The sequence below is a fragment of the Sorex araneus genome, chromosome X (assembly GCF_027595985.1).
Source record: "Sorex araneus isolate mSorAra2 chromosome X, mSorAra2.pri, whole genome shotgun sequence".
Taxonomy (NCBI): Eukaryota; Metazoa; Chordata; class Mammalia; order Eulipotyphla; family Soricidae; genus Sorex; species Sorex araneus.
The window spans coordinates 165,623,811-165,651,137 of NC_073313.1; the positions used below are offsets into that span (position 1 = coordinate 165,623,811).

The following is a 27,327-nucleotide window of genomic DNA, read 5'->3' on the forward strand; positions in this document are numbered from 1 at the left end:
GACCCTGCCTTTTAAGCTCTTGACAGTAACCCTCTTTCCTCCCATAGAGAGGCTATGAATAAATCCTCTGGCATTGGATTTTTCATGCTACTTTGTTGTAATAATATATTCAGAATTTTTTTTCTTCATGTGGAAAGAAGGCTGATACCCTAGTTGAAGCAAAGGTTTTGGAATTGGCAATTTTGGAATCAGCTTATAAGGTTCAGGTTCCAGCTGTGCCTGTTGCCTGTGAGGGTGGCGCCTCCTCTTGCTTCCCCTGTCTGTGAAACAGGGATCGTCGGCTCTGTCGAGACTGGCAGATCTGTACGTCAGGATTCCTGCAGGTGTCTGCTGTGTGGCTTTGGTCTCATCTTCGTCACGGGCTAGGCACAGCCTGTCTCCTTGTGTGCCCATTTCCATTTGTTCTTGTGGATTTAAGGCTTTTCTTTCCCGGCTTATCAGTGACTTGTCCCTCCCACACACTGTTTGACCAGATTGTTCCCTCAGCCATCCCATAAGAAGCTCCATTTTCATTTTATTTTATCTGCTGCTTGGGTCTACACCTGGTGGTGCTGGGGGTTTGGTCTAGCTCAGTGCTCAGGGGTGCTTCTGGCAGTACTCAGGGTACCATGTGGTTTGGGGGTTGAACCCGGGCCTCCTGCATGCAGAGGTGTGCTCCAGCTTGCTGTGCTATAGCTCCAGCCCCCGGAAACTCTCTCCCCCTTTTCGGCTCTGCCCCATTTCTGTTCTCACCGCAAAGCCTGAGGAAGTCGCAGTACGCGTGTCATCTTCTGCTTTCTCCCTTCTGGAATCGCTTCTGAACTGTTCTGCCCTGTGGACTGTGGACCTGGGCGCAGCACTGTCGCTCCCTGCCCCATCCTGCCCCTACCCGCTCTGCTCCCAGCTGTCTTCCTTGCCCTCTCTCGCCACGTTGCATGTGGGCAGGCCCTTCCTGGAAACTCCTTTTGGCGTGGAGGATACTGTCAGTGTCGTTTCCGCCTTTCCGTTTGCTTCCCCCTTGCCCAACTACCTGGGTCTCTGGGTGTCGGCGTGCTGGGGCGCAGGACTTGGCTCCGTCTTTCTTCCCTCCTCTTCTGGCCCTGCTTGCCTCACATTGCTCACATGTTGTTTTCTTTTTTACCTCCTCTTCTTCCCTTCCCTTCCTTCTCCTTTCTCATCTTCGTCCATTAAAAAAAAAAATCTACTTTTGGGACTTTATTCTGGTGCTAATAAATGGTTCCCAGATTTATGTGCTTGACTCACAGATCTTTGAACTCAGGTTTTTTTGGTTTTGTTTTGTTTTTGGTGGTGTCAGGAATTGAACCCAGGGCCCACACATCCCAGGCAAATGCTCCACTGGTGAACCGTGTTGGGCCAGAGGTCTGATTCATGGACAGCAGCTAACTCCCTCCCCCCAACCCCGACTTGTATGTCTGAGAGGTTCATCACGCCATTTTCATGTGCTCAAATAGAACTAAAGAAATAGGATCATCTTGTGCCCCTTAACCCTTCTCCTCTGCCTGTCTCTGTATCAGGAGATCTTACCCTTCCCAGGACCCAGGTCTCAAGTCACTCTTGACTCTTTCCTCTGTCTCTCACCTGCTTCGTTGAATCTAACACTGTCTGTAGTCTCAAACACAGCATAGTGGGGAGGGCGTTTGCCTTACTCGTGGCCAACCTGGGTTTGATCCCTGGCATCCTTTAGGGTCCCCGGTGCACCACTATGAGTGATTCCTGAGTGCAGAGCCAGGAGCAACCCCCGACCCCAAAAAACCAAACCCAATAAATAAAATGCAGCCAGTTTCTCTACCTCTCACTCCCCCTGGAATCTTGCCACCTGCCTGGATTCTGCCGCTGCCTGCTGACTGGTCTCCCGGGCCTTCCCTCTTCACGAGCCTGCACTTCCCAGTGACAAAAGTTGTGTTTCTAGAATGGAAACTTAGATCCTGTAACTTCTCCGATCGAAATGCTCCCCATTTTTGTCTTCTCTTGAGTAAAAGCTGAGTTTCTGCGCCCCTGGTCTCCCAGCCAGCTCTTGCGTCCTCATTCCCATTGCTCTTCTCTCCCTGCCACCCCCTGACTGTTCCTTAGACATGACGGATGCGCAGGCCACAGGCCCTTGACTCCTGCTCAAGTCTGCTTTGCCAGAATATGGTGCTTGAGATGTTCTTGATTTCCTGATTTGTTTATTTCATTGGGGTGATGCCCAGCAGTGCTCAGGGGCTATCCCTGGCTCGTGTGATCCTGGCGGTGCCCAGGGGACTGTATGCAGTGCCAGAGATTCAAACTAGGCTGGCCACGTGCAAGGCAAGTGAGTGCCTTACCTCCTGCACCGTGTCCAGCCTCCTGGGATATGCTGAAAAGCACATTTATCTGGCTCTGTGACTGAGGGGAATTTTCACTCCTGTGTGTGGTCAGTGTATGCCCCCAGATTGGAATTTTAAAAATCAGTACTAATCTGTATGTGAACTATCTCAACATTGTACTAGCACTAAAGGGCCTAGTGTAGGAATCTATTATTAACTGTTTCTGGGTTTTTTGTTGTTGTTGTTGTTGTTGTTTTGCTTCTTATGTCACCCCCAGCAATGCTTAGGGGTGACTCTGCACTCAGGAGTTATTCTTGGCAGTGTTCAGGGGATCCTATGGGATGCCAGGGATTGAACCAGGGGATTGAACCCTGGCTGATCACATGCAATGCAAACTTCTGCCTGCTGTCTTATCGCTCTGGCCCTTATTGACTGTTTCTTTTTTTTTTTTTTTTTGCTTTTTTTGGGTCACACCCAGTGATGCTCAGGGGTTACTCCTGGCTTTGCACTCAGGAATTACTCCTGGCGGTGCTTGGGGGACCATATGGGATGCCGGGGATCGAACCCGGGTCTGCCGCGTGCAAGGCAAACGCCCTACCCTCTGTGCTATAGCTCCGGCCCCTTTATTGACTGTTTCTTAAGGTTTATTTTAACAGCTCACAGATACTAAGTTATGTAGGCATTTTTAGATGGACCAGTAATTTCTGAAACTGGATATCTCCAAGATTCTACAAATAGGGTCATCCTGGTTTTCCTATAGCATTTCATCAGATCAGTGAAAATAAGGTAGAATTCTTAAAGGCTTTCAGAAAACAGGAACAGTGGGAACCCAATCTTCAGCTCTTTCTAAGTCAGGGGCAATATTTGACCGTGTCACGCGAGAAGGGACAGTGGCAGCGTGCAGGTGAGAGAAAGCTTCTCAGCGGAGACTTCTCTTCCCACTGCCCGACACAGATTCCGCAACCTGGGGGACGGTGTCGCGGGCAAGTGGGAATCATTCTAGATATGTGATAGTTGATCTTGCTTTTCAGATGATGTCTCTGTGAAAGACAAGCCTGCTGAGAGGAACAAGGAGAAGAAAATTGTCAAGCCGGTCCGGAAAGTCCAGAAGGTTGCGCAGTTTTCGAGTTCGGAATGCAGAGCAGGTCAGTCCCTTCGGCACCCCCGCCCAAACGCTGTGGCATCAGCATGCTCTGTGGTGTTCGCTCCCCAGGAGCCTTCTGGCGGGGCACACACGGCTCCACTGCCCTAAAATTCTTCCATTTGCGTGTATTTTTCTGAACGTATTATTGATGTCGAAGAAACTCCACATACCTAGAATATACGTGGTAAGTTTTCATGTCTGTTTATACCATGCATGCACTGTGATGGCAAACTTCATTATCACCCTCCAAATTATTCCTTATTTTTATTTTCTTTTTGGGTCACACCCGACGATGCTCAGGGGTTTCTCCTGGCTCTGCACTCAGGAATCACTCCTGGCAGTGCTCAGGGGACCCTATGGGATGCTGGGGATTGAACCCGGGTCAGTGCCTTGTGCAAAGCAAATGCCCTCCCCGCTGTGCTTTTGTACCAAGTCCAACTCTTGGAGTGCTCCCCCTTCCCCCTCACCCTCCCCACCTCCTGTGGCCCAGATCGGTGTTTCACCAGGTGCTTTGTTTTTATGGGCACAGACTAGTCAATAGGAGGGCTTTAAAATTTCATCACATCTGCTATTAACTATAGAAGTCATAATAGAAGGATCCTATTTACGTACAAATACATTAAAATTTCACAGTAGTGTAACTTTCCTGAGTGTGACAGAGTATTTCTTTCTTGAGTGATATGATGCAAAACTGGTGTCAGAGCTGGATGTTGAAATGAAGTGCCAAGCAGCTGTTCCTTAGCAATTCTGACCTTGAGTAAAGGTCAAAACTCCTCCAGTTTTGTGGTAGTGTGCCTTGGCCACACTCTGGCAGTAACTTACGAGTGTTGTCAAGTGTGCCCAGGCTATAATAAAACTTCATCTATGGTAAAAGTCTGCTTTACTGCCAACGATGCATGAAGCTACCCCAGAAAACCACAATTTAGAAATAACTGTGTGGCATATTCGGAGGCCATCTTTTATAAATATTTGCCCAATATATACATGGTTGCTTGCTTTTAGCTGAGAAAATTAGGCTAGGATTGTAAAGATGCCTATTCCCTTATAATGCTTAAGAACATAAAAGTTTGAGACCTAAAACCTTTAAAAGTATTTTAAGAGAAAGGACCAGAGAGATAGTCTGGGGGTCAAGGGACTTACCTTGCATACATCTGACCCAGGTCCGGTCCTGGACACTGCAGATGGACCCCCCCCAAGCCCCACCATGAATAATCCATGAACACAGAGCCAGGAGTAAGTCCTGAGTACTGCCAGGTGTGGACCCAAACCAGAAAACCAAATCAAAACCACACAAAATATTCAGCTAGATTGCTTCAGAGTCGCAAGTTGCAAAAACATTTCAAAACTGAACTATCGCATATTGTCTTTACTAAAACTGTATTTATGTTTAGACTTTGAAACCCTTTTTCAGTGCCTAGAACGAACACATGTTCTGTTAGGATATTTTATCAGCAGAAAGGGGAGCTTTGACTTTTTGCACTAATCTCATCAACTCTTTACTGAGCCATTGGATGTATATTTTTAATGTAGCCACACCAGGCAGTTCTGAGTGACAACTCCTGGCACAGGACTGGGGGCTGGGGCTTGAACACTGGTGGTGCTGGCAGGGGCCACCCCCAGACGTGTTCAGGGGAGCTGGCAGTGCCCGGGGTTGAACCCGGGGCTCTGCATGCCTTCCTCTGCATGTACACTGAAACACTTCTCTTCCTGCCACCATGAAGTCCTCTTGATACAGAGCTGGGAAACCGTCTTCCCACCTACTGCCCTTTGGATATTAGAGCATTGTCCATAGCCACGTAATACAGGCGGAAAGCTGTGGGAAACATAAGTGCCCCATCACGCACCAGAGCCAGCCCCCGTGATTTCATGGCTCATATTTCCCCCACCTGGCTCTGCTAGAATGCCTCTTGTGGATTTATTTGGTTTTTTGGTCATGCCCATCAGTGCTCAGGGCTTGCGCCTGGCACTATACTCAGGAATCACTCTGGTAAGGGGCCCAGGGCACTGTCTGTGGTGCCAGGGATCAACCTGGCAAAGACAAGGCAAGTCCCTCCCCTCTGTACTATTTATTGCTCCTGCCCAAAACTCCTTTCTAAATTTTTTTTTGTCTTTTTTGGATCATATCCAGTGATTCCCAGGGCTTACCTTTGCCTGTGCACTCAGGAATCACTCCTGACAGTGCTCAGGGGACCATATGGGATGCCGGAAATTGAATCCTGGATGGCTGGTTGGCTGCATGCAAGGCATGCTGTGCTGTCACTCTGGGCCTGCCCAAAAGTCTTTTGTTATAATATTAGAGTATCACGGAAAGTCCCATTGAAAAATAACCATGGTATGATTTTGTATATATTTTTTCAAAGATTTAAAATTTTTATAGCTATTCATGATGATTTATTACATTCAATATTCCAACACCAATCCCACCATCATTATTGCCAATTGACCGAACTACCACGTGAGCCTGCCCCAATAGCAGGCCCTAACTAATTTATTTTATATTACTTGTTATGGATAATCTGCCAAAAATGATCAAAAAAAGATTTCCTTTGAAGAAACTGTGTGAAAATTGTTGAATCTCTCCCAGGAGCCATTAGGCCCTTGTATAAGAGGTTAACAACATGTTGTTAGAAGTTAAGCCTTGTGTATTAATAGCTTCTTAATCAAGAGTGGTTGTCTTCTATTTTCCACGCCATCCAGTGTGGTGTGCAGCTCCTGGTATTTCCATGGTATGGAGTATGAGATGTCACACAGTTGAAAATACAGCTGCACACTCCAGGAATTCTAAAATTTTGAATGGGGTAATAGAGCTGGGATTAAATTCTTAACTGGGTGTTAATTTTGGGGTCTGGAAGCATCTTTGCAGCTCACTGATCTCTTTTGAGATTTATTTGGGTCTCTGAATCATGGCCACTTGTAAGCTTACATGGCTCCAGAGGCAGTTTGTGGATGTGACTGCCAGGCTCCCAGAAGAACAGGAAGATGGGGGAGGTCACCCATCCCCTGCTCCATGAGAGTCTGGGGATTTCGGTCACAATTTCTGAGTTTTTCAGCAGATCAGTTTCTGGCTGAGGCCTGTCCAGGGTCCATCCCCGAGCGTGGTGCTGATTGGGTTATAGAGGTTTTCGGCTGTCAGGGCCCAGTTTGGGCAGATGGGGGCCACCTGCCCCGCTCTGGGGTGATGAGATTCAGCCTGGCGTGGAAGCATTTCTGCAGATTTTATGTATTCTTCTTACAGCAGCTTTGTGGCTGTAATACTAATTGCAGTCAGACATGTGCCCCTCTCTGGACGTGTCAATATTTCAGGTAGCAGTCGTCTGATCAGTACATCCTCCTGGCGAGATGGACAGAAGTTGGTCAAGAAGATTCTGGGCCCTGTGCCCCGGATGGACCAGAGAGAGCGCAGGACAGCCTCGAGCGACCGCGGCGGGAGGGATAGCGCCCTGACGCCCGGTGAGTACTTCCCGGGTCACTCGCCCGCAGAGAGGGGGCCTAGAGCTGCCGTGGTCACTGACAGCTGCCTCTCCACAGGGGCCACCCTGGGCCGTGCCGACTCCGAGCCTCGGCTGGACGTGGCGCCCAGGCGCCTCCCTCGCAGCACGGAGCGGGCCCGGAGCAGGCCGCGGGCGGAGAGCAGCACCCGGAAGGCCGCGCCGGCCCTCGCCGACTCACAGCAGGAAGACACGGTGGCCTTGAACGCAGACTTCCTCCCCGACGCCATCCGCGGCATCCTGGACGATCTGCAGCTGGAGTCCGCAGCCCAGGTGCCAGGGCCGGACCCCGGAGGGGACGCCCCGAATCAGGCGGCAGCCGCCCCGGCCCTGGCACTCCGGAGCCAGAGCCCCGGGAAGAGGAAGCCCGACAAGGTGGCGGCCGGCGACGAGCCACCCGTGACCTCCAAGAAGCGCCACTACGACTCGGACGAGGTGCGGCAGTACATTGTGCGGCAGCAGGAGGAGCGGAAGCGGAAGCAGAGCGAGGAGAAGCGGGCGCAGAAGGAGGCCACGGAGCAGAAGAACAAGCGGCTGCAGGAGCTGTACCGGAAGCAGAGGGAAGCCTTTGCCAAGGGCCGCGCCGCGCCCCCCGAGCAGGCCCCCGCGTCCCGGCGGCTGCAGGACACCTACTCCAGACTGCTGCTGGGCAAGGGCCCGCTCGAGGAGGCCGCGCGGACGCAGGCCGGGGCCGACACGCAGGTACAGGGCAGGACTCAGCCAGGGACCCCGGGGTGGGGCGGGGCTCAGACGGGACAGGCTGAGACTTGGGGGTTCCGGGGCAAGACTCAGAGGACATCCTTCCTGACCGAGCAGCCAGTTGGCTGGCCTTTCTGTCCAGTGCCCGCCATTCCTGGTAGACAGGCCGGCCCAGCAAATGCTACTATAACGATGACTTCCATGAAACTGGTATTTAGTCGTAGCACTGTCGCACTGTCATCCTGTTGTTCATCGATTTGCTCGAGCGGGCACCAGTAACGCTTCCATGCTGAGACTTGTTGTGACTGTTTTTGGCATATTGAATATGCCATGGGGAGCTTGCCAGGCTCTGCCATGCGGGCGGGATAGTCTTGGTAGCTTGCTGGTCTCTCCAAGAGGGACGGAGAAATTGAACCCAGTTGGCCGCGTGCAAGGCAAATGCCCTACCTGCTGTGCTACCGCTCTGGTCCAATTTGGTCATTATGATGGAAAATTAGTGTTGGGCGTTCCTTGGAGGGATTGTTAGTGATATCTCCTGTCATAACTTATTTGTTACAGGACATGTACCAAGTTTCATTCATAAACTGCCTGATTTCCATCCTATAGGTTTTGCAATCTGTGCTGAAAGCAGAAAAGAAATATATATATATAAAATCTATTTAATCCTATTTTAAGATTGGTCAGGATGGATTTGAGACCATACATGTGCATGTACTACTGCAGTTTGTTTTAAGGACTTTTGTGGTGGTTCAGTGCATCCTTGGAACCCTGAGGAAGATGGAGGGGCGAATGGTATTTCTGCGTACCTGGTGGCAGAGATTTCGAAAGCATGTCTTCTCAAAATATGTCACTTAGCTGCTAGTCATGACAGCTGTTTTTCAAACTAGGCTTGACTGGCTTTCTTCGCTCCGAGCGGGAGCCTGTGCAGACTGGGAAGGACTCCGTCTTTCTCTCGCGTGGTCTCACGTGCCTGTCTCTGTGGGACTCACAGTGTCGGTGGGTTTTCTCCTAGGTCAGACCAGGGTATCAGCCCTCCGGGGAGTCGGACAAAGAGAACAAAGTGCAGGAGCGTCCCCCCAGCGCATCATCCAGCAGCGACATGTCCCTGTCTGAGCCCCCACAGCTTCTCACCAGGTAAAGCAAGACGAGCGTGGGCGAGGGTCTCCCTTCCCCTCAAACGGAGCTGAGCGGTCTGGGCTCAGTTTGTCTTGTTGGAGGTCTTCTGGGAGTGCAGAGCTTGGTGTTTCTTAGTATATTCTGGTGACCCCACACCCTGGTCACACTCACATCCTCATCTTTTGTCTGGTTTCTACCTTATTATAGCCCATGGAAGTGACCTTGGCTCTGGGATCAACCACAGTTGGAACCATTCTTGCTTTCCCTGAACTAAACATAGTAGAAACTTTGTCATTAAGTCACAGTGGAATTAATGTAAGAGTATTCATGCTGAAAAATTTAAAAAGGGACTTTTATCACCTTTTTCATTTATAGTTTGTTCCGGTGCTCATACCGATTTAGCACTCTCACCACTCAGCACCCTGTACTTGGATATGAATATGAACAAGGATTTGGACGAGATTAGATTTGATTTCAGACTAGCAAGGGTGGGCTGTTTTGCCTGAACTTTTCTTAACAAATGTTTTACTGTGATAACGTTATTTTCAAAACAATGACATAGACTGTGCTTGGAAAATGAGAGGATTTCAAGATTGCATGGTCACAAATTATATTTTACAGTAATCATTTTGGGAAGAGAAAGATTTTGAGACTCTGGGGAATGCACAAATAAAATTTAGATCAATGTCAATTTTTTTTTCTTTTTGGGTCACACCCGGCGATGCACAGGGATTACTCCTGGTGATGCACTCAGGAATTACTCCTGGTGTTCAGGGGACCCTATGGGATGCTGGGAATTGAACCTGGATCAACCGTGTGCAAGGCAAACGCCCTCCCCGCTGTGCTATCGCTCCAGCCCCCAATGTCAAATTTTGAGTACATTGTCCTCTTGCCTTCTTCATCTCCCCCAACCCCCCAGCAAAGAGTAATAATGGTAAAAATAACATTCACTGAGAACTTTTTATTTTGTTTTTTTTGTTTGTTTGCTTGCTTTTTGGGTCACACCCAGTGATCCTCAGGGCTGACTACTGGCTCTGCACTCAGGAATTACTCCTGGCGGTGCTCAGGAGTAATTCCATATGGGATGCTGGGAATCGAACCCGGGTCGACCGCGTGCAAGGCAAACGCCCTACCCGCTGTGCTATTGCTCCAGCCCCTCACTGAGAACTTTTTAGATTCTGAGCCCTGATCTAAAGTATTTCAAGTGTATATTCTTATTTAATCCTTGTACTTCCTCAAGTTTGGTGCTGCTATTATCGCTGTTACACAGGAGAGGTAATTGAGACCAAGAATCTTAACTTTCTCAAAGGTTTAGTGTTACTCAGAGAGAAAGATTCCAACTTAAACAATCTGATTCCAGAGACCTGTGCTGTTTGTTTTTATTTTTCCTGGGTCAGAAGGGGGGTCACACCTGGCGATGTTCAGGGTTGCTCCTGGCTCTGCGCTTAGGAATCACTCCTGGCAGTGCTCGGGGGACCCTATGGGATGCCGGAGATTGAACCCGGGTCGGCTGTGTGCCAGGCAAATGCCCTCCCCGCTGTGCTAGTGCTCTGGCCTGAGACCTGGCCTGTTAACCACTCTATGGAGTGTCTCCCAAATTCAAAATTTAATATTATTTGTTTAGATTGTAAAAATATCTCAAATTTTAAGCATAAATGAATCCCAGCTGTTTCCGCACTGTGGGTATTTAGTTATGCACATTCTTCCATTCCTCTAAATCCTGTCGCAGACCTGCCTCGCCGGCTTCCAATCTCTACCCTTGACCTTCTCAGTGTCTCTGGCTAACGCTGAACAAGTCACAGGCTCTCCACCAGCCAGGCACCTGCCTGCATCTGGGCCCTGTTACCTGCTCTGCCCTCTGAGCGTGACTTCTGTCAGCCTCATCTGCTATACAGCCTCATCGTCTTCCCGACACTCCCTTTTCCTTTCCTCTTCAAGGTCATTTGTCATTTTCTGGCTGTTTGGGGGCAGACACGGTGGTGATCGGTGGGACCTGTGACGCCAGGGATTGAACTTGGGGCTCCTGCATGCTGAGCACGCACCCCAGCCTCCCTGCCTTCAGATCTCCAACCTGTTAATAGTTTTTTGTTACTGATTTTTTTTTTTTTTTGGCTTTTTGGGTCACACCCGGCGATGCTCAGGGTTTACTCCTGGCTCTGCACTCCGGAATTAGTCCTGGCGGTGTTCTGGGGACCATGTGGGGTGCCGGGGATTAAACCTGGATCAGCTGTGTGCAAGGCCAACGCCCTGCCTGTTCTGCTATGGCTCCGGCCCCTGCTGATGGTTTTACTATTTCAGTGGCTTAAGCACAGTGTTTCTTTTCTCTGTCCTTTGTGTCCCGTCATCTGTAGCTATCAGGAAGCCTCCAGATTGTGTATCTTCAAAGACCTTAGAAGTCACTGTTGGGTAGTGCTCCATCTCCCGCTCTCTGCCCTGCTTGGTTCTTAAGTCCCTTGTATTTCTGTTGTTTGCTCATCTCAGTCTCTGCTTGGGTTTAGGATACTGAAGAGTAGAGGCTAAGTCTGGTTTATTTTTGAAATAGAAGTGTTTTGGAAAGTAGAAAGGAAAGGGAAAGAATTCCCCCGACTGGGGAGAAGCTTAATCTAGATTTAGATTGTATTTTTTTTTCTTTTTGGGTCACACCCGGCGATGCACAGGGGTCATTCCTGACTCATGCACTCAGGAATTACCCCTGGTGGTGCTCAGGGGACCATATGGGATGCTGGGATTCGAACCCGGGTCAGCCGCGTGCAAGGCAAACGCCCTACCCGCTCTGCTATCACTCCAGCCCCTAGATTGTATTTTTTTTTTGTCTTTTTATTTTTTATTTTTTTTAAACTTTTTATTAAATCACCATGTGGAAAGTTACAAAGTTCTCAGGTTTATATGTCAGTTATACAATATTCAAACACCCATCCCTTCACCAGTGCCCATATTCCACCACCAGAAACCCCAGTATACCCCCCGCCCCCGCCCCCTACCCCCTACTGTATAACTAATGAATTTCACTTCATTTTTTCTTTACCTTGATTACATTCCATAATTCAACACAAAACTCACTATAGTTGTTGGAGTTTCCAACCAAGAGAGACAGACCTACTACATTTGATAATTAGTTTTTCATTGCTGGAAATGAAGAGATATGTAGCCCCACTGCTATAAGTACATAACTCTCTCTCTCTTTTTTTTTTCCCTTTTTCCTTTTTTTTTTTCTTTTTCCCCCTCATCCCCCTTCCCGCGCCTCATAGTATGGTGTACGCCACGCCACGTCGGCCAGCCTGGGGCTTTTGCTTAGTTCACAGTCCAGAGAGGTGGCTGCTACATTAAAAACCTTCAAAATTTCAACAAAAACTTACTGTTATTGTTTGGAGTTCCCCCCCAAGTCAGACCTGTTCAAAAGGAACCGTTTCACATCGCTGACAATTATAAATGTTAAGTCATGTGGACGCGGCAGCGTCCGCACGGTTTTGGATTTCTGTATAAAGTCCAGGGAAAATTCTGCCAGAAATTGCATAGCCCAGCTCACAGTCCCAGTGCATTGCTGTAAGAAGTCTCTGAATTCAAAGTCTTTAGGCGCAGAGTGTCCGATTCGCGCTCAGCAGCTCCGGATTTATCTGGGCCGAGGGCGTGCCGGTTACGCCCCCTTCCCATGAGTTCCTGGGAGCCCCAAAAGTAAAAACCGAATACCTCTGGGTTTGGAGTCACAGAAGATGGCACCTGCCTCGTGGGTGCCGCCAGGCCGCTGCTTTCCGTGCAGGAAGACAGGGTGGGGAGGAAAAAAATCCACCCCCGGCAGCACAGTTCGCAGTCCCAGTGCATTGCTATCGGATGCTGCGCTGGATGCCCAAATGTGTTACATCTCTGGAATCAAAGTCTTTAGGCGCAGAGGGTCCGTAGATTGTATTTTTTAAACTGAATTTTAATTTGTTTTTTGAGCCACGGTGATGCTCAGGGGCTACTCTCGGCTCTGTGGTGGGCAGCACGCTGGACAGTGCTTGGGACCACGTAGTCCTGGGGCTCAGACCTAGGCCAGTCCTTGCAGAGGACGCCCTGAGCTCTCTGAACTAGCTTTTTAGCTCCCGAATGGGGATTAAATCCTTGCTCTGCCAGCCTTTTTTTCTTTTCTTTTTTTTTTTTTTTGTTTGGCTGTTTGGGCCACACCCAGCGATGCTCAATGGTTCCTGCTGGCTTATGCACTCAGGAATCACTCCTGGCAGTGCTCAGGGGACCATATGGGATGCCAGGGATCAAACCCGGGTCGGCCGCGTGCAAGGCAGCCCTCCCTGCCATCCCATCACTCATCCCATCACTCTGGCCCTCCTTCTCTGTCTCAGAGCACCTGCTTGAAAATGAGCACTCTGGGCTACCCGAACTCAAAGGTTTTGGATTGTGACCTAAGATATCTCATTTCTATTTATACCTTATCCCCCGCCCCCACTATTTCAGCTTTGTTTCAGTTCTCATAACACTTTTGTGGGGCTCGGAGTGAGGGACCCGTCTCGCCTGGGCCTCCTGAATGCAGAGCCTGTGCCCGGCCCTCGGTGCGTCTCTGTGACCCTGCCCCTTTTATCAGTCTGTGTCCTGCCACGTGGCGTCTTGTTTTCTTGGCTGACCGTGACGGGGGCCGGGAGATAGAAGGCTTAAAGGGCGGAGTGAATGCCCAAGTGCCGTCCCCTGCACCGCTTCTTCCCTGAGCACCATGGCAGCATACCCTGAATAGACCCCCCAGTACTGCCAGGAAGGGCCCCCAAACCAAATCACAACAAAAACTGCTACACTGTAACCCCACGTCAAGCCACGCGTGATACGCTTTTCAAATCAGGATTACCCTGAGCTGGATGGGTTTTCAAAATTCAGTGGGTCAGACTTTCCACCATATGGGTTTAGTCTAAGTTGACGGGATGTCAAAACAGCCTTGAATTGTGATTGAATTCGGTCATGCTGGCCAGCTTCCTGTTGTCTGCACATCTGATAACTCTTTGTGTCCCATCCCGAAATGGTGGACAGTGGCGAGGACCAAATTCCTTGTTATTTCGCTAAGACTCCCTTTTTCTTCTTTTTCCTTTCTCATTTTTTGTGGTGCTTGGGGTTGACCCAGAACCCCAGGTGTGACTAGCATGCCCTCTGTCACTGAGCTACATGCCTGCCCAGGAGCTTCTTGATACTTAACAGGAGCTTTGAATATTTCTACAGTGTCCCTTCATCTACAGAATGCCGTTAGTCCGGAAACATGGGTGACTTATGTAATGACAGCTTTATTCAGTTTCTGAATTTTATGGGCAGCCTGCTCTCAGTATATTTCTAATCAAAACTCATAGTTTTACATTTAATTGCTGGAGGTGCATTAATTATTTTTGGATGACATAATCTTTTTTGTGCTCAGTGTGATACATGCTGAGCTTTTATTTTTAATTTTTTAATTTTTGGGGTTTTTTTTGGGTCATACCCAGTGATGCTCAGGGGTTACTCCTGACTGCATTCAGGAATCGCCCCTGGTGGTGCTCAGGGATCAAATCTGGGTCCACTGTGTGCAAGGCTTACACCTTACCTGCTGTACTATTGTTCAGGGCCCATGCTTAGCTTTTAGTAAGTATTTTGATGAGGGGGCCGGAGAGATTGTACAGTGGGTGTACAGTGTACAGTGGCTTGCTTTGCATGCAGCTGATCTGGGTTCGATCCTTAGCACTCCATATGGTACCCTGAGCCCTGCCAAGAATGATCCCTGAACTCAGAGTCAGGAATACAGCCTGCGCACCAGAGAGTATGGCCCCCCCCAAAAAGCTTTGGTATAATATACAATGTTTGTGAGAATAGTAGGCAGTCTTAAGCATTTCTCTTTATAATGCATAACTTTTCATGAACAGGAGGGAGTCAGTATTGTCTGAAGAATTGTGCCTGGAGCTTTGAAGCTACTTTAATTAGTAGCTTTAAAAATTATGTTTTTGGGCCGGAGCTCTAATACAATAGGTAGGGCATTTGCCTTGTACACGGCCAACCTAGGTTCCAACTCTGGCACCCTATATGGTCCCCTGAGCCCCTCCAGGAGTAATTCCTGAGTACAGAGCCAGGAGTAACTCTGAGCATCACTGGTGTGACCCAAAAAGACCTCAAAAAAATGGGGGAAAATATAATGTCTTAATTGAAGAATGCAGCTTGCAAAACAGTATAGTAAGAGCTCGTTTTTTTTTTTTTTGGTAGAAATCACAGCATTAAAAATCAACGTGGGGGCTGGAACAATAGTACAGCGGGTAGGGCGTTTGCCTTGCATGCGGCCGACCTGGGTTCGATTCCCAGTATCCCATATGGTCCTCTGAGCACCGCCAGGGGTGATTCCTGAATGCAGAGCCAGGAGTAACCCCTGTGCATTGCCAGATGTGACCCAAAAAGCAAAAAAAAAAAATCAATGTGTACATTGAAAGGTATATGGAGTTTATAGTTCTGAACGAAGTATCAGTCGTGCTGTTTCTCATTGCTTAGCTGGGATTTTGTTTTTGTCTTTGTCCATTTTTTAGTGTTGGATATGCTTTTTTTGGGGGAGGGGACTCACACCTGGCAATGCTCAGGGCTCCATCCTGGCTCTACACTCAGGAATTACACCTGGCAGTGCTCAGGGGACCCTGTGGGATGCTGGGAATTGAACCCTGGTTGGCCGCATGCAAGGCAAACGCCCTACTCATTGTGCTGTCGCTCCAGCCCCTGGATCTGCTTTTATAGTGGCGAGAAACTTTTAATAACTGATGGCCTCCCAGTGAGTTGTTGCTGTTCACTGACGTTTTGTGCCTTTCGTCTGCAGAAGGGACGTGGTGGAATCCACATGGGTGCAGCCTGACAGACTGAGTCCCCGAGGCCTCCAGCCGCAGCCGCAGGCCCCGCCTCTCACCAGCGTGGCCGGAAGTTTGCTCTCGCAACTCCTAAATCTGGAGCACGTCGGAATCTCACATCAGGAGCTCGAATCTATTTTCCCAGCCAGGAAAACTCCCAACATGGCTTCAGGACCATTGACTTTTCTGCCTCAACCGTACGTGACCTCACCAGCTGCTCTAACCGATGCCTTGCCCAAACCGAGTGCCAGCCAGTACAAGAGCAAGCTGGATCGAATCGAAGCCCTGAAGCTAACAGCCGCCTCCCTGTCCAGCAGGATCGAAAGCGAAGCCAAGAAACTAGCCGGCGCCAACATCAACTACGGGTCCGTGTGGAACTCTGACCCCGACGTCCATCCGCCGCCCCACGAGGCCGGGCCGTGGGCCAAGCCTCTGAGTCCGCCTGTCAAAGAGGATGCCGAGGACATCTTCTCCGCCCGAATCCAGAAGATGCTGGGAACCTGTGTGTCTCACGCGACGTTCGATGATGACCTCCCCGGCGTGGGCAACCTCAGTGAATTCAAAAAACTTCCCGAGATGATCAGACCTCACAGCGCCATATCGAACTTCCGAATCCGATCTCCCACCCCCAAGGCAGAGGGGCTGCTGGCCCAGCTGTGCAAAAGGTCGGCGGACTCTTCCGGCTCTGAAGTGCCAACTTCCTCCCAAGACAAGACCAGGCGGTCCCTCGGTTCTAGCACAGAGTCTGTCAGTGAGGGGCTGCTGCTTAGCGAGGGGTGCCTCTCGGAAGAAGAGGGGAGCCCCCCGGGATGGCCGCCTCTGAAGGTGGCGGAGATCCTAAAGGAGAAGGAATTTTGTGCCGGGGAGAGAAATGCTTATGACCCTATCAAAGAGTTTCAGAAGGAAGCGGAGAAGTTCTTACCACTCTTTGGTCAGCTGGCTGGCAAATCAAGCCCAGGACCCTGGGAAGAATTGGCCAAGGGAAGTCCGCACAGTGTCATTAATATTTTCACCAAGTCTTACCAGTTCCACGGCAAAGGTGAGAAAAAGAAGGGAGCCTTCTAACCCAAGCTTCTTGACCCAGTTATAGATCAGTAGTTTCCGCAGGGATTGTGTGTAAGGACAGTGGGGACTTCTCTTTGTCCTTGCTCGTCGTCACTTAAACTCTTTGCAGCCTTCCACTAGATTTTTAGCAGTTTGGACTGAGTGAGATTGAGCAGGAGATCCAGGTTCAATCCCCGGTGTCATCTTGGCATTTCAGCGGGTGGCCACGGACTCCCCAACGTTGCCAGGCGTGGCCTGGGAAATCCCCAGCCTCACACTGTACCCCCAGTCCTGGGGGTTGGGAATCACCGGGAGGGGTCCCTGGGCTTCCTGAGAGGTTGGTCCCCACATTATTCCCCCAAAAAAGGTGAGTTGAAAAAGAGCAATGCTAGAAGCACAGAAGGGCGTCCTAAACTGTGTTGGGCTGTCCCTCGTGGGAACGAACTTGGCCTCTAGTTCTTTTCACTCTCCGACCCGAAACGTGTCTACTCGTTCCTTGGGCAGGTCTGGAGGACAGGCTGGAAAGAGGAGCGTCGGTCTCTCGGCCGGAACACGCCGCAGCCTCACCGCCCAGCAGCGCTTCCTATGAAGACGACTTTATCTCGTCCTCGGGGAACGAGACTCTGACGGACCGAAAATCAACTCTGGAGCCTAAGTAAGGGCGTGCTGACGGCGTGGCCCAAACACCCGAGGCAAAAGGCAGCCGTGCAGTGAGGGCTGTGGTCTGCCCGGCAGGCGTGTGGCACGGGCTCGCCCTGACCACCTTAGGGCTTCTGGGCCAGGCCGCAGGGGCTGGAATCCTGCCTCTCCCAGGTGCCTGCAGCGCCCCACGGTTCCCAGCCGAGAAATAGCAACAGCTGCCTCGTGCCGTTGAGTGGTTATCAGGGCTTCTCATGTGACCGACAGAATAGAGCTCAGAGTCCGACTGTGACTCTGTGGGGGAGGGGTGCCACTCCTGGTGGGGGGGTCCTATAAGAGCAAGACACCCTGACTCTGTGCCCCCAGGGTGATATATATGTTTGTGAGTTTTTATTTTTTTTCTTTTTGGGTCATACCCAAGTCGTGCTCAGGGCTGATTCGTGGCTCTGTGCTTAGAATTTACTCCTGGTGGTGCTTGGGGGACCCTATGGGATGCGGGATGAAACCTGTGTCTGCAAGTGCCCTCCCCACTGTGCTATCACTCTGGCCCCTATTTTTGTATAATAATGGATAATTAAAATTTCAGTAGCACAATGATCACATTCAGTGCTGTTGAGTCCACTTAGAGGTGTTTGTAATATTAACTGACAGCCATGGGGGCTTCTCTCCTGGGCGGTCCCGTACCTGCTCCTGTGGGTGTCACAGCCCTGTGGGCGCCATTTTTCTGACGATGGTGTGTGTGTTGGCAGCGTCGGCAGCAGCCTCGGTGTCCCGGAGGAACATTCCAGCAGGAAGTCAGCCTATGACCCCTCCTCTCTGGACCTCACCTCCCTGCCTTCATCCGGGGCCCCGTCAGCTGCATCCTCGCGTTCATCATCCTCGAAAGGGAAGAAGGTGAAGAAGGAGAAAACAGAGTGTAAGCAGAATCCTGCGCCGCGCCCTTCTTTCGCTATGGCACCTTCTTTCGTTTTTGTGTTTGGTTTTTTGCTTTTTGGTCGCACTGGTGATGCTCAGGGGTTACCCCGGTTCTGCACTCAGGAATTACTCCTGGCAGTGCTCGGGGGACCCTATGGGATGCTGGGAATTGAACCCGGGTCAGCCGCATACAAGGCAAATGCCCGCCCTGCTGTGCTATTGCTCCAGCCCCTGTGGCACTTACTTTCTTGGTCTATTCGCGCCCCCCCTTCCTTTATTGTCTCTGTGGCTGTGGGCCCAGTGCACGTGGCTTAGGGGCTCACTGGGGTTGGGGTGCTGGGCAGGGGATCGTGCTCAAACCTGTTTCCAATGCTTGGGTGTCCCTGGTCCTGAGCACTGGGCACGCACTGTCCGGGTATGTGGCACCTGACCCAAGGGTCAGCGTTCGGCTGAAGGCTGCTGAGCTGACGCTTTCGGCTGTCGGCTTTCCAGGGCGGGAGTCGCTCTCCGGAAGTGTCCCGAGTTCTGTCCCTGCCGAGGAACGGCTGCATTCTGGTGCCGAGCGTGGCTCTCCCCGAAGGAGCAAGTCGGGGGCCGGCAGCAGAGTGTCCTCCAGAGGCCATGAGCAGGCCCCGGACTCCGACAACACTCTGGAGGAGCTCTCCCGGCACGCGCTGAGGTAGGGCGCGAGACACTCTCGGGTAATAATGGATGAGTTAAGATCCCAGTAGCACGATGATCACAGAATGCACTTAGAGATGTCGTGCCCTTAAATAGACTGCCATGTCGCACGTCCCTGTAGCCTGTGTATTTTAGATGGGATGGTTACAAGCCCTCCCCTGCAGCCCGGACACTCACTGCCTCTCCCCTGTGTGCCCCTCTCCGTCTCTGTCTCCGTCTCTGCCATCTCCTGTTGTTTCCTTGGCTCGGTTCTTTGACCCAGCCCCTACTGTCAGGAGGGTGCTTGGAGCCTGTGACCTCCAGAGATCGACCTAACAACTTAGCTTCATTGCACAAGTAGCTCATTTCCTTTGTTTTCATGTGTGTTTCTGTCTCCTGCCCTCTTTTGGCAGTTTCTGCTTTTTTCTCTTTTTTTCCTTGCTCTTGGGTCACACCCGTTGTTTTCTCCTGGCTCTGGACTCAGGAACCAGTCTTGGCAGTGCTCAGAGCACCATATGGGGTGCCAGGGATTGAACCCACGTTGGCCGCATGTGAGGCAAGCACCCTCCCTGCTGGACTATTGCTCCAACCGCATTTTTTTTTTCTTTTTAACGCCACTGGTGCACTTAGCCTGTGGCTTACAAATCACCTTAAGTGACTGCTTTACATCTTGAAAATCCTTTGTCCATCACTGCCTTCTGCTCTGCTTTTCTCCTGGGGAGTCTACGTTGAAAAGAAAAATTATTTTTGTTTTAATACTTTTTCAAGTACAGTATCACGTCCAATCAGTTCAGTGCTTTTCTGTTCTGTATAATACATCCTTGCTAGCCAGGTGCCATTTCAAGTTCTTTGTGGGTGGTTTTTGAATTCCGAAAACTGAAAGATGAGCCTGTTGACAAAATGACAAAGTTAAGAATTCTGAAATCGAATAGCCAAACAGAGTTGATAAATGCCTCATGCTGCAGAGTTTAGACCATGGGTTTTTTGGTTGTTGTTTTGGCTTTTGGGAGACCAGGCATAATGACTTGTATGTAAGTGCCCAGATCACAGCTTTAGAAACGAATGCTGATAGGGTCATGCGTGCTGCCTTCTGAAGTGATTCTCCAGCTTTTGAAGTGGTTGATTTTCCTTCCTCTAATAATGTCTCTCTAACACAAAACTCCCCAGTGTTTCGTCAGACAAGGGACGGTCTCAGAAAACTCCGACTTCTCCCCTGTCTCCAAGCTCCCAAAAGCTCCTTCAGTTCGACCTCCCCGGAACGTCCTTAGAAAGATCGCGATCGTCGGTGCTGGTGCCGTCTGCCTCTGCAGGGCTCGGGCCTGCTGCTGCCTTCCCAGATCTGGCTGGCAGCAGGGCAGCGTCAGAAAAGGTGCCCTCGCCAGGCAAGTCGCAAGCTGGGGGCTGCCACTGGCCCTTGTTCCCCCACACGCCCTTTCCTCTGGCCCTCGGGGAGTGTTTCCCATGAGCGTGACTCTGGTCAAAGCGTTGGACCCGGTGCAGGAAGCAAGCATGGGAAAGCACGAGAGGCTCTGTGGGGGTTTTCTTGTTGTGTGCCCGTGTGCACACCTGAGTGTCTGTAAATGTAGCATGGTTGGACATGCACACGCATAGATGCACAAGACGTAGCTTCAAGTAGGGGCGAGAAAGGTACAGGGCCTAAGGTGGGCAGCTGAGCTGGGTTACCCCTGTGCACTGAGCTTGGAACGGCCCCTAACCATTGGGTAAGATCCAAACACCTAATACAACTCCCACTCCCTCCAAAAAATAATCCATGGAAACCTCTGGCTTTCCTGCAGATCACGGCCTTTTCTGTTTTAGACTCAAAATGGGCAGTTTAGGAAATGGAGCTGTCATCATACACAAGTTTGAACCTTTGTTTTGTAGGGTTTGTTTTTTTTTCTCTCTCTCTTTGGGTCCCACCTAGTGATGCTCAGGGCTGACTCCTGGCTCTGCACTCAGGAATCACTCCTGGCGGGGCTCGGGAGACCCTGTGGGATGCCTGGGATCGAACCCTAGTCAGCTGCCTGAGCCTTCGCCTGTCTGCCCCCCAGGTTCTCAGCGCTTTTCTCCTGCCAGCCTCCAGCACCGCATGGCCGCTGAGCTCAGCTACCTGAGTGCCATCGAGGAGTCCGTGCGCCACCTGGCGGATGTCGAGCGGGTTCGGGGCGTGTCCCTGGCCCAGCAGGAGAGCGTGTCCCTGGCGCAGATCATCAAGGTACTTGTGGAGCTTTCCCCTGTAGCTTGCGGTGGTGTTGGCCTTCCCCCCCTTTCTTTTTATTAAAATAACTGTGGTGGGGAGTGGGGTGACGGGTGGGGGGAAGACAGCTCTGATGGTGGCTGCGGGGCTAGAACACGGGAGGCGCTAGATGCCGTGAACAGTGCTGAAGCCGCAGCACTGCAGTTGACAGTTGGAAAACATCACAAATCAATAGAGTGAATCTGGGAGAAAACAGACACCTCGGCTTTCACGTGTGAAGCTCTGTGTCACTTTGGGAATGCTCTGTGAGAGCGGATGGGGGGTGAGGGGGCAGCTGGGCACATGCCCAGCAGACACCCAGCCTGGCTGTGGGCCCTGGCACAAGGCGGCCTCCCGAGCATCGCTGTGATTGTCCTTGGATGCCCCCATGAAACGCTTGTGTGTCCTGGCTGATTTTCTTTTTGCTTTCTGGTCACACCCAGCCTGCTCAGGGGTTACTCCTGGCTCTGTGCTCAGGAATTACTCCTGGTGGTGCTTGGGGGACCCTATGGGATGCCGGGGATTGAACTGGGGTCAGCCGCATGCCAGGCAAACACCCTCCCCGCTGTGCTGTTGCTCCGGCCCCTGGCTGATTGAGGCCTGGCATGTGGCACCTTCTAGGTCAGGCCCAATTGGCTGTGTGTCTGCGAGAGGCCTTGGGGGCCCCTGTCGCATGCGAGAATACGGAAAGGAAACAGCACAGGCGCCTCTTGTCAGAAAGGGAATGCTAAAGGTTTCACGTCTCACATTTTTCTGTTTTTTTGATGACAGGAAACACTGATTAAACTTAAGTTTTCAAATGTGGTGCCTGGGATCGAACCCAGGGCCTCATCCTCACCAGCAGGCGCAGTGCTCCGGACCCTGTTGAGTGCTTCAGTCGATTAATGGTCGCTCTTCTTTCATTTTGAAGGCACAGCAGCAGCGCCACGAAAGGGACCTGGCCCTTTTGAAGCTGAAGGCCGAGCAGGAGGCCCTGGCGTGTCAGCGACAGCTGGAAGAGACTCGGAGTCGAGCCACTCAGGTGCCACTGCCCGCCGCCGCTTTGTCCTGCAGGCCTGAAGTCCTGTCTTTGCAGCAACTCCAATATTTCAACGTAGCGTTTTACGTGTTTGAAATCAGGGCTCAGGCCAGAAGTGGGAATGGAGGTTTCTGGTGGTCACCTGAAATCACAGTCGGGGGCTAGCACCCTGAACCCCAGCAGTGATTTTATAAGGCTCCAGATTCTAGCCTGTAGAGCTTGAGACACGATCCAGATCGTCTTCACGTGTGGTTGGTTTTTATTTATTTTGGGTCATAGCCAGCAGTGCCCAGGGCTTGCTTACTCCTGGCTCTGCACTCAGGAATCAGTCTTGGTGGGGCTCGGGGGACCCCATGGGAGGCCAGGGGTCGACCCTGGGTCGGCTATGTGCACGGAAAGCGCCCTCCTTGCGGGGCTACCGCTCCGGGCCCTCAAGTGCTGTTTTTAACATGACATTTGTCCCGCGAGGCAGATCCATAAGCTCGCGCTGACTTGGGCGAGGAGAGATTGAGACATGGTTTCTCCGTTTGCGCGTCTCCTCCCGCAGGCCCACTCGGAGTCCCTGCAGCAGGTGGTCAGGTCCCAGAGGGAGGCGGCCGAGGTGTTGCAGGAGGCCACCAGCAAGATGGCCGCCCAGCAGACGGAGACCGCGCGGCTCACCACCGATGCGGCCCGCCACATCTGCGAGGTGAGCACCGCGCCAGGAGTCCAGCCCGGGGCCAGACGCTGGGCAAGTCACTTGGTCGTTGCGCTGATCGCAGTTTCAGGAGGGGGCGCCCCCTGTGGAAAACTGAACCTGTTACGGCGCATGTTGGCATGGGAGTGAGAGAGAGGCAGAGAAACAGGATCGGCTCCATTTTGTCCTTCTTGTTGGTGGTGTTGGTGGGGCTGTCGGGTGCCATGTCCCGCAGGGGATGAAATCCAGGCCATGCCTCGTCCAGGACACATGCTCTGTGACTCGAGCCGGCTCCAGGCCCCTCAGTGCGCTTCGTTTTCACCGAGTAATGCTCATTCTTACCCATGACTGTCTCATAGACGGTCACAGGGAGACACCAAGACTCGGATGGGAACTTGTGACCAAGGTGGTGCCTTTAGGGACATTTAGGACTTGGCAGACCACGGCTCATTCTATTTTATTTTATTTTATTTTATTTTGCTTTTTGGGTCACTCCCGGCGATGCGCAGGGGTTACTCCTGGCTCTGCACTCAGGAATCACTCCTGGTGGTGCTCGGGGGAGCCTATGGGATGCTGGGAATCGAACCTGGGTTGGCCACCTGCAAGGCAAATGCCCTCCCTGCTGTGCTTTCGCTCTGGCCCCCTAAAACAGCTCATTTTAGGACTTGAAGAGTTTCCATGTGATTCATCCTTGAAACCATGGGGTCCAATTCTTTGTAAGAAAGTTGTTGCGACTCAGAGTCCAAACAACGGGGTTGATGTTTTCTCGAAGACTCACTCACTGTCACCCGGTGTGTCCAGGGCTCTGTGCGTCCCCCATCCCCCCTCCACCCCGAGTCCCTGCAGTGTCCCCGTGTTCACATCTTCTCTCACTGCTGTGTGTCTGCGTTTAGATGGCTGAGTTGACCCGGACACACATTGCGGGGGCCATCAGTGCCTCCGGCGCACCCCTGGCCGTGCTGTACGACCACCCCCGGCACCACCCTTCAGACATCGCCAGGCAGCTGCGGGCCAGAGTGGAAACGGAGAGGTGAGCACCCGCCCCCAGCAAGCAAGTAGCGCCGTCACCATGTCCCGGCATTCGTGGGGGTCCCAGGAGCGTGACCGCGGTTGTCTGGTTGGGAAGACCGGCAGTGAGCGAGCACTGACAGACTGGGCTCAGGGCTAGGAGAGGTGGAATGGGCGTCTCCAAGATCCGCGCACGTGGAAATCACGATTTTCCCGAGGAAGACCGGGAGCTCTAGTGGACAGGAAGTGGTCAGTGACGCAGAGGGTGAGGTCAGAGCTGGGAGGGGAAGGGAGTGAAGGCCTGTGTGCCAGGAAGCAGAGCGCAGGGCAGGATAGGACCCCCCCCGACACACACACACACAGGCACAGGTATGGCCCCATGCCCAGGCTCGGGCAGGACCTTATACACATTAAGGCTTTTAGAAGTTTTTCTAGAAATACTAAATACTAGTAGAGAATTTTCTTTTTGTTTCTGTCCTGGGGCCCCACCCGGAGGTGCTCAGGATTTACTCCTGGCGGTGCTGGGGGTGCCGCATGTGGTGCTGAGAACTGAACTCTGGTTGGGTGCATGCAGGGCAAACACCCTACCCGCTGTACTGTCGTTCCGGCCCAACCATTAGAGTATTTTTTTAGGCAGGATGAAATAATAAGATTATATTCTTGTGGGATTTTTTTTTTCCTTTTTCTTTTTAAAAATCAGTTTGACCCTTAATTTACGTATTTAATTCGGTGGTGGGGCGGCGAGTTGTGTCATGCTGGCGGTGCTCAGTGCTTCATCCTGCCTGTGCGCTTGGGGACCCTATGGGTGCCAGGGATCGAACCCAGATCAGCTGAGTGCAAGGCAAGCACCCTTCCCATTGGACTCGCTCTTTAGACTCAAGTCTAATTTTTTTGGATCCTATTTCTTGAAGCTTGGGGTGGTTATGTTTATTTCTCATAGAACTAAAATAATTTAGTGTTTTTTTCTTTTCTATGGTTGAATCCCTTTCCTCAGGGACTTTGTAACCCTTACCTCAGGGTATCTATGTTATAAAAATAGCTTAATGATCAGGAGCCTTTAGATTTCATATTTGCAACTTCAGATGCTTAATCATCTTCCTTTCCTTTTCCACCTATAGGAAAAATCAGTCTGTTTCACTTGCTCAGAGTAAGGAAGACACCTTTGACTCAAAGCACCCGAAGTTTGACAGCTACTCCGAGTCTCACAGATACAAGCATCATGACCGCAGGTAGGGACCGTGAGCAAGTGGCCAAGACATTACTCAGTCTTCTTAATCCCATTTCTTTACGGAAATGGTGTGTTTCTTTAAGTGAAATAGTTCTGGCGTTGGGCTGGCAGTGTAGTTCAGTGGGTGTGTGTGTGTGTGTGTGTGTGTGTGTGTGTGTGTGTGTGTGTGTGTGTGTGTGTGTTCCTGCATTCAGTCCCCAGCAGTGCAGTGGCTCGGGGTGTGTGTGTGTCTGTGTCTGTGTCTTTGTCTGCAGTCATTCCCCAGCACTGGCTTTTCCGTATTTAACGAGCAAATCTACAGAATAGTCGTGTCAATAAATACTATGCTATTATTCTCAGTGGACCCTATTGTATAATTCCCCAGGACCCCTGTTGTATAAGCTCTGCATGCTTTTCTCAGAGTGCATTTATCTTCAGAGCAACCTCCCACGACAGGTCATTCTTGTAGCTGAGCGCCCGGAGGCCTGTTGGGATGCTGAGCTCCCCCTGGCCACACAGAGCATCACACTCAGGCACTGACCTGCTTTATCTGGCTCCGAGCCTGCGTGATACTGACATCTGCATTTCTTGATGTTCCCCTGGGTTTTAATTTTCATCATTGCAAGATAAGATTGTCACTAGTATCTGTATGGAAGCAGCACGATTTCCAGTTTGGGTTCCATTCTTAAGTGAGAAGGTTCTAGATGCAACTTTGAGCATTCTTAGAGGTTTTGGCTACCTCCACTGTCAAAATGTTGTAACACCTCAGTTGAAATATTATAAGGCAGAAAATCTTGAGAACACAGAAGTTCGCAGTAGTGACTGAGTACTACTACCTACTGTGTCTGCAGACACTGTAATAATTATCATTTATGGGGCTGGAGGGATAGGATAGCAGGTAGGACACTTGCCTTGCAGCAGCCAACCTGGGTTCTGTACCCAGCACCCCATACAGTCCCCCAATCCTCACTGGAAGTGATCCCTGAGTTCAGAGCCAGGAGTGAGCCCTGAGCACTGCTAGGTGTAGCCCCCAGACAAAAACAAATTCTCATTTCCCTTTGACTTATTTCCTGGGCTGAACAGGGGTGACTGCTGCGGAACCGTAGACAGCCTCCGCATCCTTCATCCTGTCCCCAGGCTCGGATCCACTGACCCTCACTCTGTCTTTGCTCTGTGTGTCAACAGAAGTAGCAGTGACAGCAGCCGCCAGGACAGTCCCTCAGCTCTGTCTTCCAGGGACAGTGAGCAGAAGCGCCACGCCGAGAAGCTGGAGAGCTCCATTGAGGAGCAGGCCCCGACCGCCGTGGACGACTCTCTGCAGAGTGACAGCGTCCCATCCCTGCCTGAGGAGAAAGGTCACTTCTCGTTTCCATGTGTGTCTGATGAGCACAGGTGTCGGGAGATGCCCAGAACCCACGGGGAGAGCCGTGGCTGAGCCAGTCAGTGGCGTGAGACCCTGGTGACTGCGTTCACACTCACGTGACTTGGTGTTGATCGCCTGGGCCCGTATTTGACATCAGCATGTATCCTGGGCCCAGGAGAGCCAGAACTTAACTGAGGAGAGTCTGTGCATGAAAACTCCGCCTTCCCGGCAAAAAATCACTCTTGTTCTGTGCCAGTTATATAACAGAATCATAAACAACCTGCATGATTGGAACTTTTAAACAGTAGGGATATGCTTTTTTCAGTGATTATGTCAGATGTTAATATCCCAGATAGAAGTTGCAGCACTTTCCCTCAATCACCAACAAATCGCGGGCAAGAAGAGAACAGAGAATTAGACCCTGACAAAACAACACCTTTAAGATAGTGGGGAGCGGGGTGTGCACATTGGGGTTACAAATATCTATATTGAGCTTATAAATAAGTAAATGGATGTTGAGTGGTGAGATACTGGTTTGTTGGTGTTGAAGAGAGAAGCTGCTCAATTAGTCGGGAGTATCAGTCCTGTGTGGATGCAGATGGATTTGGGAGTGTTTGTGCACGCCTGTGTTTGTGTGCACACGTGCGTATGTGCATGCATGTCTGTCCACACGGGTTACTGCCTTCACATTTTCACCTCATCTCTGCAGAGAGGGGGAAGAAGCAGCTGTTCCCACAGTGATAACAAGGGCAGCGGCCACCTCTCCTTTATGGCTTCTGAAGGTTCTCGAACGGCTCTTTGGGGGAGCTAACCACTTCTAGAACAGGGCAGGGAACATAGGCAAGAAGCCGGAGTAGTCACAGTACTAGAACATGAAGGTGCTTGTAAGAAGCAAGCGTGTAAGGGGGTCATAGAGACATACAACACCCAACACAGAAGTGATCTTTTGGTTATAGGTTCTAAAATTAGTTTTTGCTTGCTAGTAATGGTAAGCATTTTGGGGGTCAC

The 27,327-nt window shown here is 51.0% G+C and overlaps 1 protein-coding gene across 4 annotated transcripts in view; it reads left to right on the forward strand.

The window, feature by feature from the left end:
• The window catches only part of CEP350 (centrosomal protein 350), an 89,848-nt gene that overhangs the window by 28,644 nt on the left and 33,877 nt on the right, over positions 1-27,327 (forward strand). For all 4 annotated transcript variants that reach the window (XM_055119862.1, XM_055119865.1, XM_055119864.1 and 1 more), the window contains exons 8-22: positions 3,317-3,430; positions 6,733-6,879; positions 6,958-7,619; positions 8,629-8,750; positions 15,526-16,592; positions 17,102-17,252; positions 17,986-18,152; positions 18,644-18,830; positions 19,979-20,193; positions 20,863-21,026; positions 21,958-22,068; positions 22,613-22,753; positions 23,635-23,771; positions 24,868-24,978; positions 26,142-26,311. In XM_055119862.1, the coding sequence (XP_054975837.1) occupies positions 3,317-3,430; positions 6,733-6,879; positions 6,958-7,619; positions 8,629-8,750; positions 15,526-16,592; positions 17,102-17,252; positions 17,986-18,152; positions 18,644-18,830; positions 19,979-20,193; positions 20,863-21,026; positions 21,958-22,068; positions 22,613-22,753; positions 23,635-23,771; positions 24,868-24,978; positions 26,142-26,311 (3,666 nt within the window). The remainder of the gene's footprint in view (positions 1-3,316; positions 3,431-6,732; positions 6,880-6,957; positions 7,620-8,628; positions 8,751-15,525; positions 16,593-17,101; positions 17,253-17,985; positions 18,153-18,643; positions 18,831-19,978; positions 20,194-20,862; positions 21,027-21,957; positions 22,069-22,612; positions 22,754-23,634; positions 23,772-24,867; positions 24,979-26,141; positions 26,312-27,327) is intronic.